Here is a 15,813-nt window from a genome sequence, read left to right on the forward strand (position 1 = left end):
GATAACTTTGCTCCCATCACACTGTTGCAATGGGATGAATTCATTATTTCCTGGCATTCAGCATGTTCCATCAACTCAGGGAACCATATCAGCATGTATCTAACAGGCCGCAAAGTGGGTGAAATGCACTCACCCAGGAGCTCACTTGATGGCCTTAGGTAAGTTTTAGCCTTCCACTGGGCATAGGAATATGGGGCTCATAGATATAGATCACAGGGGCTTATGGATGTAAGCTATTTTAGAGTGCTTTAGGCATTGAGGCAAATCGCACCTTAGTTCTAATTCTATTATTTCTTGGAGATGACCTATGAGCATCAATGTTTAACAAACCTCGACAACTCAGCTTGCTCAAGGTTGCTCAAGAAACTCATAGGCAAGTCTGTCTGTGCTGAATATCACACGACCCCCTAAAACGAACTGTTGAAAACATTCAGTCCAGAGAATGACAGGCAAAACCCTTTTGCATTCTGCTCTCAGGAAGGGAAACGACATACGATGAGCCCACTCTGGAAAAGTAAAGACCAAAATCTTGTTTACTCAGCTAATTTTAAGATTATTAATTTGCCTGACATTTCTTCAGTAAAAAAAACAACCAGTTTAAATGTGCATACATTTGAATATTTGAAATGCTTTAAAGATACACTTTAGATAATTGCTGGATAATTGCTATGAAATAAGGACTTCTGAGAAGCTAAAATCCATTTCTTAGTTGCAGTGACAGTCAACTGCTGGTCCACTACCATATATGATTGATTGATTGATTGATTGATTGATTGATTTTTGTGCTCCTCACTCCCTTCTGCAGTGTCACAAGTGATAGGAATGGGAAAATTCTAGCAACCATCTTGTCCACTGATGAATGGAATCTGCCCCTTCCAAATATTACATGCTCAAAAGGAGTGCTAGTGTCAAGTGCATGGAAAGAGACAAAAATGTTACTTGGCTGTTCCATACAAAATGTGTGAAAGAAGCAATGATGTTTTCCCCTGATTGTCCACAATTTCCCCTCCCACTGCAGCCCCCACTTTGCCACATCCAAAGCATTTCCTGAGAACTCCTTTATGCTCAGGAGATAATGTGTTGGAAGGCTTAGGGCAGGCTTCCTCAAACTCGGCCCTCCAGATGTTTTTGGCCTACAACTCCCATGATCCCTAGCTAGCAGGACCAGTGGTCAGGGATGATGGGAATTGTAGTCTCAAAACATCTGGAGGGCTGAGTTTGAGGAAGCTCGGCTTAGGGGCTGCAGTCGGGAGAAGAGAGCAGGGAATTCCTTCTGCATGGATACAACCCATTGTATACTACTTACATATATATAAGCAGGTGAACACTTCAAACTCACAGTAGCAAATATGCATTGCTGGCTAATTTTATATGCCTTTCAAATAAGAAAATCTTTTTTTGCCATTTGTAGTGCAGCCAGATTCCTCAAAGATAACCAAATCAAGAAATCATCATTTCCCAGTGCTTTAGGCTTCTTATCTGGCATTTAGACCATCTAATTGCAAAGCATGCTTCAAACAAGTCGTCATGCAGGGATTTTAAACACCTTAGTTTCATCCTTCTTACCTATTTCTATAAGAAATGGCTGTTGAAGGAGAAGTTGTGTGGAATTGTTGTAAACTAATCAGAAGGGTTTTGTGCAGCACATGTTTTGTTCAGCAAACATTCCTATCTGCTATTTAAAAAAGTATTAAGCAGTGATAAGAAACAGGCAGTTAAACATTCAAGTGAACTATGATATGCAAGTAATAGCATTCTCTCTCTTCCAGACTCAGAAGCAGCCTTTCTCAACCTTGGGTCCCCAGATGTTTTTGGCCTACAGCTCCCATCATCCCTGACCACTGGTCCTGTTAGCTAGGGATCATGGGAGTTGTAGGCCAAAAACACATTATGTAGGTTTTATACTATTTTCACTGTCTTGGCTTTCACCAAAGAATTATAATAATTGTACTCGATAAGGTACTGAGAATCCTATTAGAAATCCGTAGTTGGCCCATTCCCAATATTCCCTGATATGTGGAAATAATATTAAATCATTATGTGTAGACGTCCCTTTAAATACATAGCTATTCAAACAGAGCTGGTTTTGTCCAGTACAGTATTTCATCATTATGTACTGTAGGTCTTTGCTGCTATCTTAGAGCCCATGTCTTAGACCAGCTGTGATGCTGATCTCCAAGGGTAGGTAGGGAAGAAAGCAAAACATGGTCCACACAGCATTTATTATTGCATGTGTGAAGATCTGTTTGCAGCATATGCTTACTAACTGCCTGCTACAATAACACAGCCTTCAAGCCAGGGTACATTTAATGAGTTGTGCCTATGTAATCTTGTCGCATGGTTGTGTATACTGATATTTTCATAAACTATTTGTATATCAACGTGGTCGCTATACAATCAATATCTATCCTGTCATTCCTTACGAAATGCTGTATTTTGATGCATTTTCCTTGAATCAGCCTCGACCCAAATTGAGAAAACGAATAACCTAGCTGTGTTTTAATGTGTATACATCCATAGGTTCTCAGGCACCACACTACACAAATTCTCATGGAAAATGAAGACCACCTGTAATCCTTGACTCTGCCTTTCCCTGCTCCCTCTCCCTCTCCCCTCTCCCTCTCTTTTAAAGAATTTTAACCACCATGTTTCTGCTGTTCAACAGTGTCATTGCACCAATAGAAGCATGGCAAACGCCATTTAAGAACCAAAAATATGAGTGTGTATGAGTGGCTAGAGAAACATTGCGTCCTAAGATTGCTTCAGGGAAAGAATCCCAAGTGCCATTCCTCTGTGCCAGGAATAGTTTTATTTTATATGATTTTTTTGTGTGAATTAAAGCCTCAGAGAAGTAATATTGCATCCTCAAAACAAAGTGCTGAACTCAACTCCTTTTGCAAAATGCATGCAAAATTTCCCCCTTAGGATTTTGAGGAGCCCTAGAGTGCCCGCCTTGCAAAAACCTGGAGCTGCTAAGAAATACATTTCAGATGAGGTTTTTTTATGGGAAATTTCTCTGTGATTTGAAATGTATATAATATACCTGCATTATAATTAACTGTATATAAAATAAACTGAGGGATAATACAACAACAAACTAGAGAGAGACATTTTATCCAGCAGGTATTTTCAAAATCCTTTACAATGTATGAGCATAGTCTCCTAATTGTCTGTGTTTATCCTGCAGCTTATTTTATACCTTTTAATGTTTGGTTGTGTTTCCCCCCCAGATGCCTCAGGAACAGTACGCACACAGAAGCACAATGCAGAGCTCAGAAGGACCCCATGTATACAAAGTGGGGATTTATGGCTGGCGCAAGAGGTGCCTCTATTTCTTTGTGCTACTCCTAATGATTTTAATTCTGGTGAACCTTGCTATGACCATCTGGATTCTCAAGGTTATGAACTTCACAATTGTAAGTAGAGGATGCTACATTTGAAGTGTATTTCGCTTTAATGTTAGCACATACAGCTGCAGTGCTGTAATGTTTTGGGGTCCCAAGTACACACATGAGTCCACCATATCAGAATAATCGAACACTGGAGGAAAATGTAGAAAGCGTCGCTGTTTCAGTTTCCAAAGATCTGCATATTACTTTTTCAAAAACTGAAAATCCTAGTTGCCAGCATAGGGAAAGTTACTGTTATCTATCTTCCTCTGACCATATAGAAACAATCTTAAAATCTGCCCACATGCCAAGGCTTATTGCAGAGAAGAAACTTGGTATAAATAACTTTCCTTTCTAAGAGGTATTGGTTCTTCCAGGCAAACATGACCTAAAAGGTGCATGAAACAAGTTTTACTTTTGTTCTTAAAAGGAAGTATACTGCTGTATGCAGTGGAAGAGAATGGAGTGTGTTGTCATTCAGCTTTAAATACAAACTACTCTACACACTATTCCCCAGAGAATAAAGCAATAAAATCAGTTCATTGTTTAAGAGCATGAAACTTCTTCAGGAAGAAGCGAATACATTCCTATCACTAATCCGTAAAGGTGATTTTCATTGGTTGGTTTATGAGAAGTAGCCGTGTTGGGTTTTTTCTTTCTTTGTAGAAGACTCTCACCTGAATAGTTGTATTATAGTGCATCTGCTCCCTTTCCTTTCACTTCCCTTCTTTCTACTGAAGGGCAGATCAGGTCACCTATCTTGTTGTGGAAACCAGTGGGATATTGTTTAAAATGATGAATTGCACTTCATCCTCACTGAAGAGATAAACCCACAGTAAACTCCTGCAATACAGAGTGATCATATAAAGTTGTGCAGAAACCTGCAAGATGCTGTGAAGACTTCTTCTGAATTATTTTTGGGGGGCTAATATGTAACAATACTTCAAACAGTATGCCATATGTTCACAGGCTTTTAAGCCAGATTCTTCAGGCCTTCCCAGATGGTTTTATTTTATGTACAATCATTATACTGTTGTGCAGGTCTCATACACTTGTGTTTGCACTTCGGATACAAAGACGTTTCATTTTCCCTAGTGTTTTGTCTCCAGTATTTTGTGATGGGGGTAATTTTCCCTTCCTCATAACCCTGCTGCTATGTCAGTTGCCAGAGAGAGTGGCACGTGGAATGGCATAGGCATTGATGGTCTCCATGACACCACTGATTATCAGTGACAGAACTATGCCTTCCTAATTTTGTGAAGTTTCAAAAGCTTATGTATCACAAAACAAAAATGTTCAAAGATTGAATGATTAAAATGCACAGCACTCATGCAGTATGTTTTTTAAAGGAAATATGGGGATATTAAAAAATAGTGAAAAAACAGCAAGTCTATCCCCTCTTGTAGTAGCCCTGTTTTTTGTTTTTGTTTCCCCCCCCCTTTGTTTTTGTTTTATTAGGCTGCATTCCAGTTCTCACTTACCTAGGAGTAAACTCCATTGCACTCAATGGGACCTCTGTGTACTTGGATTCTGCTGTTAGTTGTTTGTTTGGCCTCTGTGTTATGTTACTCGTTCATTTAGTCAATCTTAAAAGCACCCTTCATAGTTAGGATCCCAGGATGGTCCACAAAATACAAAACAAAATTTTTGAACTTTTTAGTTTAGAAAAAAGGTGAGTGTGGAGGGACATTAACATGGTGTGTAAGTCTAGGCATGGTGTGGATAAAGTAGATCCAATGAAACTGAATATTAGAGGATACAGGACAGACAAAAGATAGTACTTCCTCACATAGTTAAACTATGGAATTCTCTCACATAAGATGCAGTGATGGCTACTAATTTGGATGGCTTCAAAAGAGGTTTAGACAGTTCATGGAGGATAAAGGATATTAGTGGCTACTAATCATGATGGCTGTGTTCCCTCTGTCAGAAGCAGGATGCCTCTCAGTACCAGTAGCTTGGAACACAAGTGCCAATGTGTTCACTTCTTGTTTGTGGTCCTCCTGTAGGCATCTGATATGCCACTGTGAGAATAGGATGCTAGACCAGTTGGGTGTTCTAAGGATCTTCTTACGGGTTCTACCACTAAACTGTGTCCTAACCCTCATTGCCCACACATGGGCTACTATAGCCTCCATGGCTGCAGCAATGTAGTGTTTGGTGGGTTCTGCAAGATTGTAGCACTTTGTTGTGGTCTATTTCAACTCTTCTGATAGGTTGCAAGTTGCACCATGCCCGAGACCTATGGTGAGCCATGCATTGAGTTATTCTAAGGCTCACTTACTCAGTAACTAAGGAGGAAGCCATCAACACAGAGTTCAGAAGAAAATAAAAATCTTCTACATTTACTGCTGGATTTCAACTACATATACATATTCACGCTGTCATGTGATCTTTTGACAGGAATGATCAATGTGTAAAGTTGAAGTCACTTACCACAACAAGGGAAGCATCATCTGCTGTAGGAAATAAAACTTTTTCCAAGGCTTCCCCTTCCCTCTTTTCCTTATGCCTGTTTATCAGCACTTATTACACCCTTGAGCTTTTTCCAGCAGAATGTTTGTTGTGCTCATTAAAATACAATGAGCACTTATTGGGTATAATGAGCACTCATTGTATTTTAATGAGTGGCACCACTGTCCTGTGGTGCTGAACTCATTCAAGCTTTCTGGGGTAGCCTCAGGGATGAAAGAGAAATGCTGAGATGCCTGCACTTTAAAGACATGTAGGACTCTTCAGTTTTACCTGCTTCAGGAATGGCTTTCCACCCATTAATGACTTTTATCTGCAGGTATTCAAGGGCATCGTTTAGTCTGTATCCGACCCACTGCCAGTATTTCCCTTTCCTGCAGTAATTGCATTTAGCCTGACAGAAGGCTTGAACTTTGAGACTGTCTCCAGAATCTTAACACTTACTTCCGGGTCTGCAGTGTTTGGGTTCCAAGTTGTTTGAGTATCAAGGTGTCTGAGAACCAAGGTACCACTGTATGTATATATCTTTCAACAAAATTGACAGGGTGTGGTGCCTTTGCCCTTATGGCTCCCAAAGCAATCCCCCTCAAAGATGCTTCCCTTTGGTGTTGCCCATTCAGTGGTGGCCCTGGCATTGGTGGGCTCACTACTTAATACAGGAGTCCTTTGAGGCCCTGAAGAAATCAGGGCAGAACCTGCTAGCTGAAAACTGCTGAGTCAGGCCTTTCTGGTCCCTCTAGGAAGCCAAACTCTTCCAGAAACCCCGCATGTAGAAGACAAGCCAGCAGTAGATGGTACAGCACACTCTGTTTGCATATTCTTTACTAGTGTGCAGTCATAGTTGCTCTGGGACAGGTCTGCTTGGGTAGAGGGTGCTTTGAATTTGAACTACTCTCCTTGCTTGACTATTCTGACCATACATGAAACAGGTTTGAATACCTTCAAGTAGGGTCCTACACAAAATGGGATTTGCATCCCCATCTCTACTGCTCCCCTGTCAGCACTTCCTTTCCCAAGAGAGAAGGAAGCCTCATCTTGAGGAAGCAGACGACAGATGGCAGAAAAATAGTAGAATACATCTCCTTGGCTGCAAATGGCATACTTCACATGTCATTTCCTGCCAAGCACCATGGGCGGGCCTGACTACAAGTAAAGTGCATCATTTGCAGTCAGTAAGAGGCTGGTGTTCCCCTATGCCCATCAGCTGCCTGTTTCTCATCCTGCTTCCCACAAGAGAAATGCTCCCCTGCCCCCTGCTTTGGGAAACTGAACTCACAGGGAGTCAGGGAAAGTGGTGGATGTAGTGAGGTTCGCAAAAACATGAAACAGTCTTTTGGGTGTTCAAGTTAAGCATATTTTAAGGCTTTAGGTTTTTTGGGTTGTTTTACTCAAGTATTTATCCTGAATGCTTTAAAGAACCAATTAATCTTCAGAGTAAGGTGGAGGAGGCTCAGCCATCCCTTGCTGTGAGACATGGTGAGGTTCAGTGATAGGATCTAAAATGTTTCACACGGTGATATCCTTCAATGGATCATTTGTGTTGGTGGTGTAAAACTGATTAAGCATTTTTATTCCACCCAGGAAAATATATCGCGGTTCAAATAAAGAGGTACTTTCTGCACTGGTTTGCAATGCTGAGACCAATTTGCATTTGTGGCATTAAAGAAAACAATAGACATATTAATCACCTGAGTCCTGAATACTGTTTGCAAGCAAACTTTCAAATTAAAAGTACCTGATGAGCAAGGCAAAAAGGAAAACCTTTGCCCAGTTACATGGAACTAGGCCTCACTGAACTCAGTGGGACTCCCCTCCAAGTAAATATGCACACTGTCAGGCTATCATTTCTGTATTCGAGCTGAAATTTATATTTAAATGTTCTTAAATAGAATGCTGATTTGCACTATATAAATGTCAACTGTGGTATTATTATCTTGCTTTATTTCATAGGTGAAAATGAGCTTTGGTTAGGAAGAGTTATTTTTAATACAATTACTCCCTCTTGTGTGTAAACTACCTGCCACGTTTTAATTATGCAAGAACAGTAGGTGAATAATGTAGCGGCAAAGATGGATTGGAGATTAAAAATTCCATCCAGGTCACTTTCTCTAATTATTGAAAGTAATGGGGTTTGTTTTAATTATTTTTTTCATTAAAAATTCCTTCTAAATGAAATACGATCATGGAGCCATTGCTCCCCTGTTAATGATTTCTCTTGGGCCACCTTAAGAATACAGTAAATAATTTTTCTTTGACGGCACTGCCATAGAGGGAAATGCTTCAGTTTTTTAGCTTAAAGTTCTGTCTCCTGTAATAATAGCCAAAATCAATTGGCTAAAACTAGTCAGCTGATGGCATGCACTTAAAGCTTAAAGTTCTGTCTCCTGTAATAATAACCAAAATCAATTGGCTAAAACTAGTCAGCTGATGGCATGCACTGAAACCTCTGTACTGGAGCCTCTGTACAGTGGTACCTCGGGTTAAGAACTTCTGGAGGTCCGTTCTTAACCTGAAACTGTTCTTAACCTGAAGCACCACTTTAGCTAATGGGGCCTCCTGCCGCCGCCGCACCACCGGAGCACAATTTCTGTTCTCATCCTGAAGCAAAGTTCTTAACCTGAGGTATTATTTCTGGGTTAGCGGAGTCTGTAACCTGAAGCGTATGTAACCTGAAGCATATGTAACCCAAGGTACCACTGTACTGGCATAATTTCTGCAAGAATTATGTATTATCCACACTCTCTGCAAAATAGTTTTGTGGAGAGGTCTATCCATCTGAGCCTTGGTTATATAAAATTCCCAAGCTATATACAGTTATCCTGCCTTTACAAGATTACCATAACATGAAGGAGAGAGCACACCTGTGCTCTCTGGCCCCATCTTCCGTGTTGTGTCTTTGTCATCTGGCTCAGCCATGTCCAGTGTGTTGGGGATGGGTGATTTAGAGCTTGATTACATAGGGTTGTAAATTACATATGGATCCATCTTAAGTAGAACAGGCTCTCCTCTTCTCTTCAAATTTCTTTTCCATTGTATGGATGGGTGGGCTGGGTTGGGCTGGCATGAATACAGCAGTGAGGGGCAGAGCCAGCAAAAATGACCATGCTCTTCTTCTCGTGTGATGAGGATTTTGTTCTTTGGACTTTTTGTTTTTCTAAATCTCCAATATAGATGCAACGGCCACTCTTTCCTCTAGTGCTGTGTTCAGGGCAACCTGAAAATTCTCTTACCTGTTTGCTTATGTTGACTGGCCAAAGGTACGAACATTTGCACAACACACTTGAATATCGGCTTTGTTTAAGCATGTTCTTTTTGTGCAAACCTGAGTATATTTACATTGCAGTCCATAGCTCCACATTGCTATGCAACCTTACACTCAGGTTATCCTGCTCACCTTCTTATATTTTAATTCCTTACAAATATTAGAAGCCTGCATCTACATCAGATAATAAATCCCTAATTATTCTTGCAGCTCGAATTGTATTGCATGTGAATCTTACCCTTTTACAATTCCTCCTTACCTTCTGCCCTTTGATAGATCTGTAATAAAACCTTTTGCTGCTTGGACAAAGTTAATTTCAACCCACTGGTGATTTTGGTTTAAGATTCTAATACTTATGGGCTGGCTACTGTTTCTTCTTAATGTACAGTTACTACCTCTGCAAGAATATTACTGTTATGCATGGGTAGGCAAAAATATGGCCCAGGGGCTGAATCCAGCCTAATCACCTTATAAATCCGGTCCGCGGACGGTCTGGGAATCAGCGTGTTTTTACATGAGTAGAATGTGTGGTTTTATTTAAAATGCATCTCTGGGTTATTTGTGAGGCATAGGAATTCATTCATTTTTTTTCCTTTCCAAAATATATTCCAGCCCTGGTCTGAGGTCTGAGGGGCAGTGGACCGGCCCGCTGCTGAAAAAGTTTGCTGACCCCTGCGTTATGCTTAGCTAGCTTTCTTGAGTCAAAACAAAAGGAATACAAACTTAACTCACAAAACAGCATAATCCCCCAAACCTCCAAGTTAAGATATAGTTATAGGACCTATTTATGCTTTCGTAGATTTTCACGGGTACAGGAATGCAGGTTTTGGTGTCCTCGGGTGTCTTCCCGTGTAAAAGTTGGGGTGTCTAGGCGACGTTTCGACGAGGTCTCACTCGTCATCTTCAGGCTGGTGCTTTCGGCTTCTTGTTACTGGAACAGAGCAGGATCTCAGTGTTTGAGTTCCTATAAATACTGTTGAGGGGGTGTGGTGTATAGCCTCCAATGTTCTGGGCAGAGAGGAAGTTCCCAGGCTAGTGTGCCTTTTCTTCTTTTGTTCCTTAATTACTTGAGGGATATCTTGAGTGATTTCTTGAGTGATATCCTGAGTACCACTTAGGTGGGTCATTAGGTGTGGATTAGTTGCTAAAGTCTTTGTGTCTTGACCTCTTGAACTTTGTGAAGAGTTTTTCTGAGAAGATGGCTGTACTGCACTTAGTTGTGCTCTGGCTTGGCTTCGTGTATAGGGGCGAGCTGTGGTTTTGTGGCCTGTGTCAGCCAGATCTGTGTAGGGATTGCAGAGGCTATACACCACACCCCCTCAACAGTATTTATAGGAACTCAAACACTGAGATCCTGCTCTGTTCCAGTAACAAGAAGCCGAAAGCACCAGCCTGAAGATGACGAGTGAGACCTCGTCGAAACGTCGCCTAGACACCCCAACTTTTACACGGGAAGACACCCGAGGACACCAAAACCAGGACCTATTTATGTATCTACACGTTAAAATTAAAACTCCTGCATACCAATTTTTGATTGAGGCAAGTCTTTAAGTATGTAGAGCCTCTGGACAATGACAGTCCTGGATCATGCGTCTCCTGTGACCTTGGATAACTGATTCCTGCTAGGGCCAAACTAGTTAGAACATTATTCCCATAGACATGAGCTGTTGTGTGAATTGCTTTAAGTGGGATTGGGTACTTGGATCCATGCTCTGCCCATGATTTCCATTTGAATAAAAGCTCCATTCACAGCAACGGAAGGTTTTCTTCCAATCCAGGTAGCAAATATTGTGTGGATAGTGTCTTGTCTGGTTTGGCCATTAGAATAATGAGCACTTGCCTAGATCAGTAATGGACAGAATATAGATTGTCATCTACTAATAGATCTCTGGCTGATTTGCAGCAGATCAACAACAGTTTATGGTTTCTAATAATGCAGCAACAAGTAAAACTGCCAATACAGTGGATGCTTGGGTTGCCAACGGGATCCGTGCGGGATACACGTTCGCAACCCGCAGTGTCCACAACCTGCAGCATTGCGTCTGCGCACGCGTAGGTTGCGCTTCTGTGCATGTGCAAAGCGCGATTTAGCACTTCTGCACATGCGTGACTGCCGAAACCTGGAAGTAACCTGTTCCGGTACTTCCGGGTTTCGGTGGTCCATAACCCCAAAAAACACAATCTGAAGCATCTGTAACCCGAGGTATGACTGTAATCATCACCATCATTTACTGTGGCTCAACGTATGTGAAATGCTTGCTCTCCGCTTTAATGATCCTTTCCTGTCAAATATGAGTATTAATTAGTTGCCTTTGACCAGGTTTTGTGCAGCTCTGTGTTAGAATTTGTGATCTGTACTAAGTCTGTTGTAGATGGGGGGGTATCAGTATATATCTATATGAAGATTATTGCATATGGAGATTACCCCAGTTTTGCTCATGAGGATATGGATTACCAGTTAGTGCACAGCTTATCATTTTACACATTGCATTTGCAAAGTGTATCTTACAGTCTATTGTAAGACAGTTAACGTTTCCCTTTAACCAAATGAACAAACTCCCTTATGGATTTTAAATTGGTAGGAAAGAGGCAGTTGTACGGTAAATGAATACAGTGTGCAGGAGGTGCTGTAGAGCCTTCTGCAATATATCATATGGTGTTGGACATTGATATGAGAAATGTTGATGGGTATGAGATCAGTCTACTATTTCCTGTTGATCTACCTGGAAAAATCCACCAATGGATGACCTATTTCATCATAAATATAGGGGTGTATGTATGTGTGTACATTTATGTACACAAACACACAGCATGAAAATATGTCGAAAGAAGACCTTTAAAGGAACAATTCCTTTAAAGAGAGCTGGCGCCACTCTGGAATATATATAGCTCAGCTGTTCAGTACTAAGAAACTAGAGTGAACAGTAGCTCAAGTTTCATTTATAACATTTTGTACATTCTTCTGTGTCACTTGAAGCATATAGCTGACCCTAAACACCACACAAGACTGGGAATAGACACTAACTGTTTGGAAAGGTGATTAAGCTGACCTTAAAGAAATAGTGAAAAATGCTTGGATTTTTTTTTTTTAACAGCAGGTTAAAGAGCTGTTAAGGAGACTGGGGCAAAGCAATGTAGCTTTTCAAGAGAAGAAATGTCATGTACCACAGGTGTTGCAGTTTTATTCTTTGCATGCATCCATGGTTAATATGTTGTAAGCAAGCATAATCTCTGTGGATGGTGACCAAATCTGGTTCAAAGCAGACATTGGTGGCAGCCCAATGCATTACCCTACAATGATATTATTATTATTATTATTATTATTATTATTATTATTATTATGTGCATACCACCCTATACCCGCAGGTCTTAGGGCAGTTCACAGGATAAAATCACGATATAAAAGCACCCTTTATGCATCCTTTTAAAACGTAAAGTGCTGTTTGTCATGTCTTGTTGCTTCCAATGCAAGGAAGGCACTGAGCCTCTTGGGCTTGTTGATCATAAGGTTGGCAGTTTGAATCCACACAACGGGGTGAGCTCCCATTGCTTTGTCCAAGGCTCCTGCCGACCTAGGAGTTTGAAAACATACAAGTGCAAGTAAATAAATACCGCTGTGATGAGAAGATAAACTGTGTTTCCATGCACTCTGGCACTCGTCACGATCTCCCCCGTTGCACCAGAAGCGGTTTAGTCATGCCGGTCACATGACCCAGAAAGCTGTCTGCGGACAAACACTGGCTCCCTTGGCCTGAAAGCGGAGATGAGTGCCACACCCGTTAGTCACATTTGACTGGACTTAACTGTCCAGGGGTCCTTTACCTTGCTTTCAATGCTTGGCATTCCTCAACCTTCTTCACTTCTGCTCACTTGTGAAATTGCTGCCTGCTTTTGATCCTGCTTATTGTCTTCTAAACATTTCTTTATCCCCATCTCCAGCTCTGGTCCTCACTTCTTCTGTCTATTGGGTAACCAAGTTGTTTTTCATTGTGATGCTTCTGGGTGCTCTGTGATTTATGGCATCTGCCCTATCCCCCCCCAACAGATCATCTTTTCATTTTTTTTTTGGGGGGGGGAATGTAATACCAACAATTTTTTGTGTGGCTTCTTAAAGATCAACCTATGATGGCTAGAGTTCTTTTTTAAAAACAACAACAATTGAGGGCAGTTTTTCTTTGTTTGTTTAATGAGCAGAAGTGGTTTATTTAATTCACCCATTCCCCCCAAAATTCTAGTTTTTGTTTTACTACTTTCATGTTACCTGAACTTTCTATACAGGTGTAGGAGCACATTATGCCTGCCCTTAGTTAAGCTGCTGCTTTCCATTTTGAGTGCTCTCTTCATCCCCTCGTGGGAAGATAGTAATCATAGGAAGATATATCTAATACATAAAAATGCTGTTTTGCAAGAGAATGGCACAGTCTATAGACTGGAAGAATGGGGTGTGAGATGGGCTTGGGATAAAATAAGCCACTGTAGTTGAATTTGAAGATACTGATCTCAGCAATATATAAAATGAGTAGGGGATTGATAAAATTCCATACAGCATCAAGAATTAGGGGATTAATCTAATTACATGCAAGACAGAAAGAAACTGAGATGTGAGCCTACATTCTGATTCCACTTGCATTGGTATAAGTGGGAATTAACTCCACAGAATTCAGTTGCCAGAACAATGTGAAAGAGTGAGGATAAGATCTGAGACAAAAAATATCCATTGCTTTGAACTTTACAGATTATGCACATAAAAATGCAGGTATTCTAATTTGGAAGCAGAATAAATACTATCATATACATGAGGAGTCTGAGGGGAAAGTCTTCTAGCTTTTTTGAAATTCATTTTCATCTGGGAATTAATAAAGCGAGTAAAGACCAAGGAAGGGTTGACTTTAATATAAACTCAGAATAGCACAGCGAAAGGTCATTTCTTTAAATATGTTGCCTGGCTGCAACCTCAAGCACCATAGCATTAATTGAAAATAGCTAGCTCTGTTTTTGTTGCTTCCCCACTCTGCCAAAACAGATTACTGTAGTTCCTCTTTGTGCCAAACTTTTAAGCTGTCAGGCCTATGGAATCATGGTTTTCAGCACTAATGTTAAAAGCAACTGGCAAAATAAATTACACATTTAAGGTAAAGAACACGACTGGATTTTAAAGCCTTAAATGACTGGGTGTCAGATTACCTGAAGGACCTCCTCCTTCCATATATCCCTACCTGCTCCTTCACCAGAGGCTTTTCTCCAGATTCCCCTGCCTGACAAGTTGAGGCATTTGCCCAGTAGGAATAAGCTCTTGGTAGTGGTGGCGTCTCTCTTATGGAACAGCCCCCCCCCCCCCCGCCGAGAGGTTTTCCTGCCTCCTAAGTTATTACATTTCTGTGTCAGTGAAAAGATTTTTATTCTCCTCAATTTTAAATTTCCAGGGCATTTTAGATTTAGCAACACTTAGTATTTTTCTTCTTGCTGGGTTCATTAAGCAGTATGAAAATGTTCTGTCCTGTCCTTCATCATAACCCAGCTCAGGGTGCATAATAACAATTTGAAATATGATAAACAGAAACACACACTGAAGAGGTATACGAGCTGGTTCATTTTTTGACTACAAATCATACTTCACCACCAGCTAGTGGTAGCCACCAATTGAAATACAGCAAGCAGACCCCAGAGCTTGGATGCCGTTGCTAAGAAAGACCTCTGAGCTCCTTTCATATCATTCAGAGATGGCAACACTGGAAGTGCCTTACCAAATGGTCTCAAAGTCCAGGCAGAATATATGGGGAGAGTTCATCCAGTTGGGCTGCAGGCTTTATAAGATCAAAAGTATTACCTTGATTTGGGCTCAGCGATGAGCAGGCAACCAGTGCATTGGTTTCCATATAGTAGCCATTTAAAAAAATTCTGTGTGTGACCATAATGCCCACTAATGTTAGAACACATGTCAGTGAAACTCAGGGCCAGTGAGTAAAGAAGTAGTAGCAATTTGAAGGGATAGCAAGCATGGAAAGATGACCGAAATAGCACAGCCAGAGATTTATCAAAATGTGTAAGTCCATATTCAGTTTATAGACTTGAATATGTGCTCCTCATAAAAAAGTACTCAGCTATGCTGTTCCACTCATGGGTGGCTATTTGCTCCAGCTGAAGCTTCTGTGAAGGCAATGGGGAGGGGTGTTATTTTCACCAATCCCCTTTTTTCTTATGCAGCATCTCACTCAACTTCCCACACTTTCCCAAAGGGTCATTTAACCCTCTGGAGCAGTTCTGGCAGTGCAGGGTGCAGCAGGGGGAAGGAGGAATCAGCAAAAATTGCTCCTCCATCAGTTTGTGAGTAATCAAAAGAGCCTTCTGTGAGTGAAAGGTAACAATTAGATATAACCCAGTATAGACTCTACAGCCAAAATTACTAGGTTCCACTAAACTTAATGACAGCTTTTCCCTAGCACTGTTTTCTTGAGAGAAAGAGGGGGATTCTGTCCCAAATTCATAATGAAAGATTACAATGCCAAAAAAATGCATATCAGTCATAATGAGATGTCTGCGCTGGCCCTTTACAATTGCTTGCCCTTTTTCTTTTGACTTGGCCTAATACTAATGCAATAAAACAGTGTGCTACTGAAAGCTGTAGTGAATTAATATAGAGCTTCAGCCTCATAAGGAGTTCAGATCTGTTATGACAAGGGAAGAGAATTA

At 40.9% G+C, this 15,813-nt stretch overlaps 1 protein-coding gene across 2 annotated transcripts in view; it reads left to right on the forward strand.

Annotated features, from left to right (window-relative positions):
- SGCD (sarcoglycan delta) overlaps positions 1–15,813 on the forward strand; it is a 371,263-nt gene that overhangs the window by 205,935 nt on the left and 149,515 nt on the right. For both annotated transcript variants that reach the window (XM_081901134.1, XM_081901133.1), the window contains one exon: positions 3,231–3,416. In XM_081901134.1, the coding sequence (XP_081757260.1) occupies positions 3,231–3,416 (186 nt within the window). The remainder of the gene's footprint in view (positions 1–3,230; positions 3,417–15,813) is intronic.

Source organism: Podarcis melisellensis (genome assembly GCF_964234715.1).
Source record: "Podarcis melisellensis genome assembly, chromosome: 2".
NCBI lineage: Eukaryota > Metazoa > Chordata > Lepidosauria > Squamata > Lacertidae > Podarcis > Podarcis melisellensis.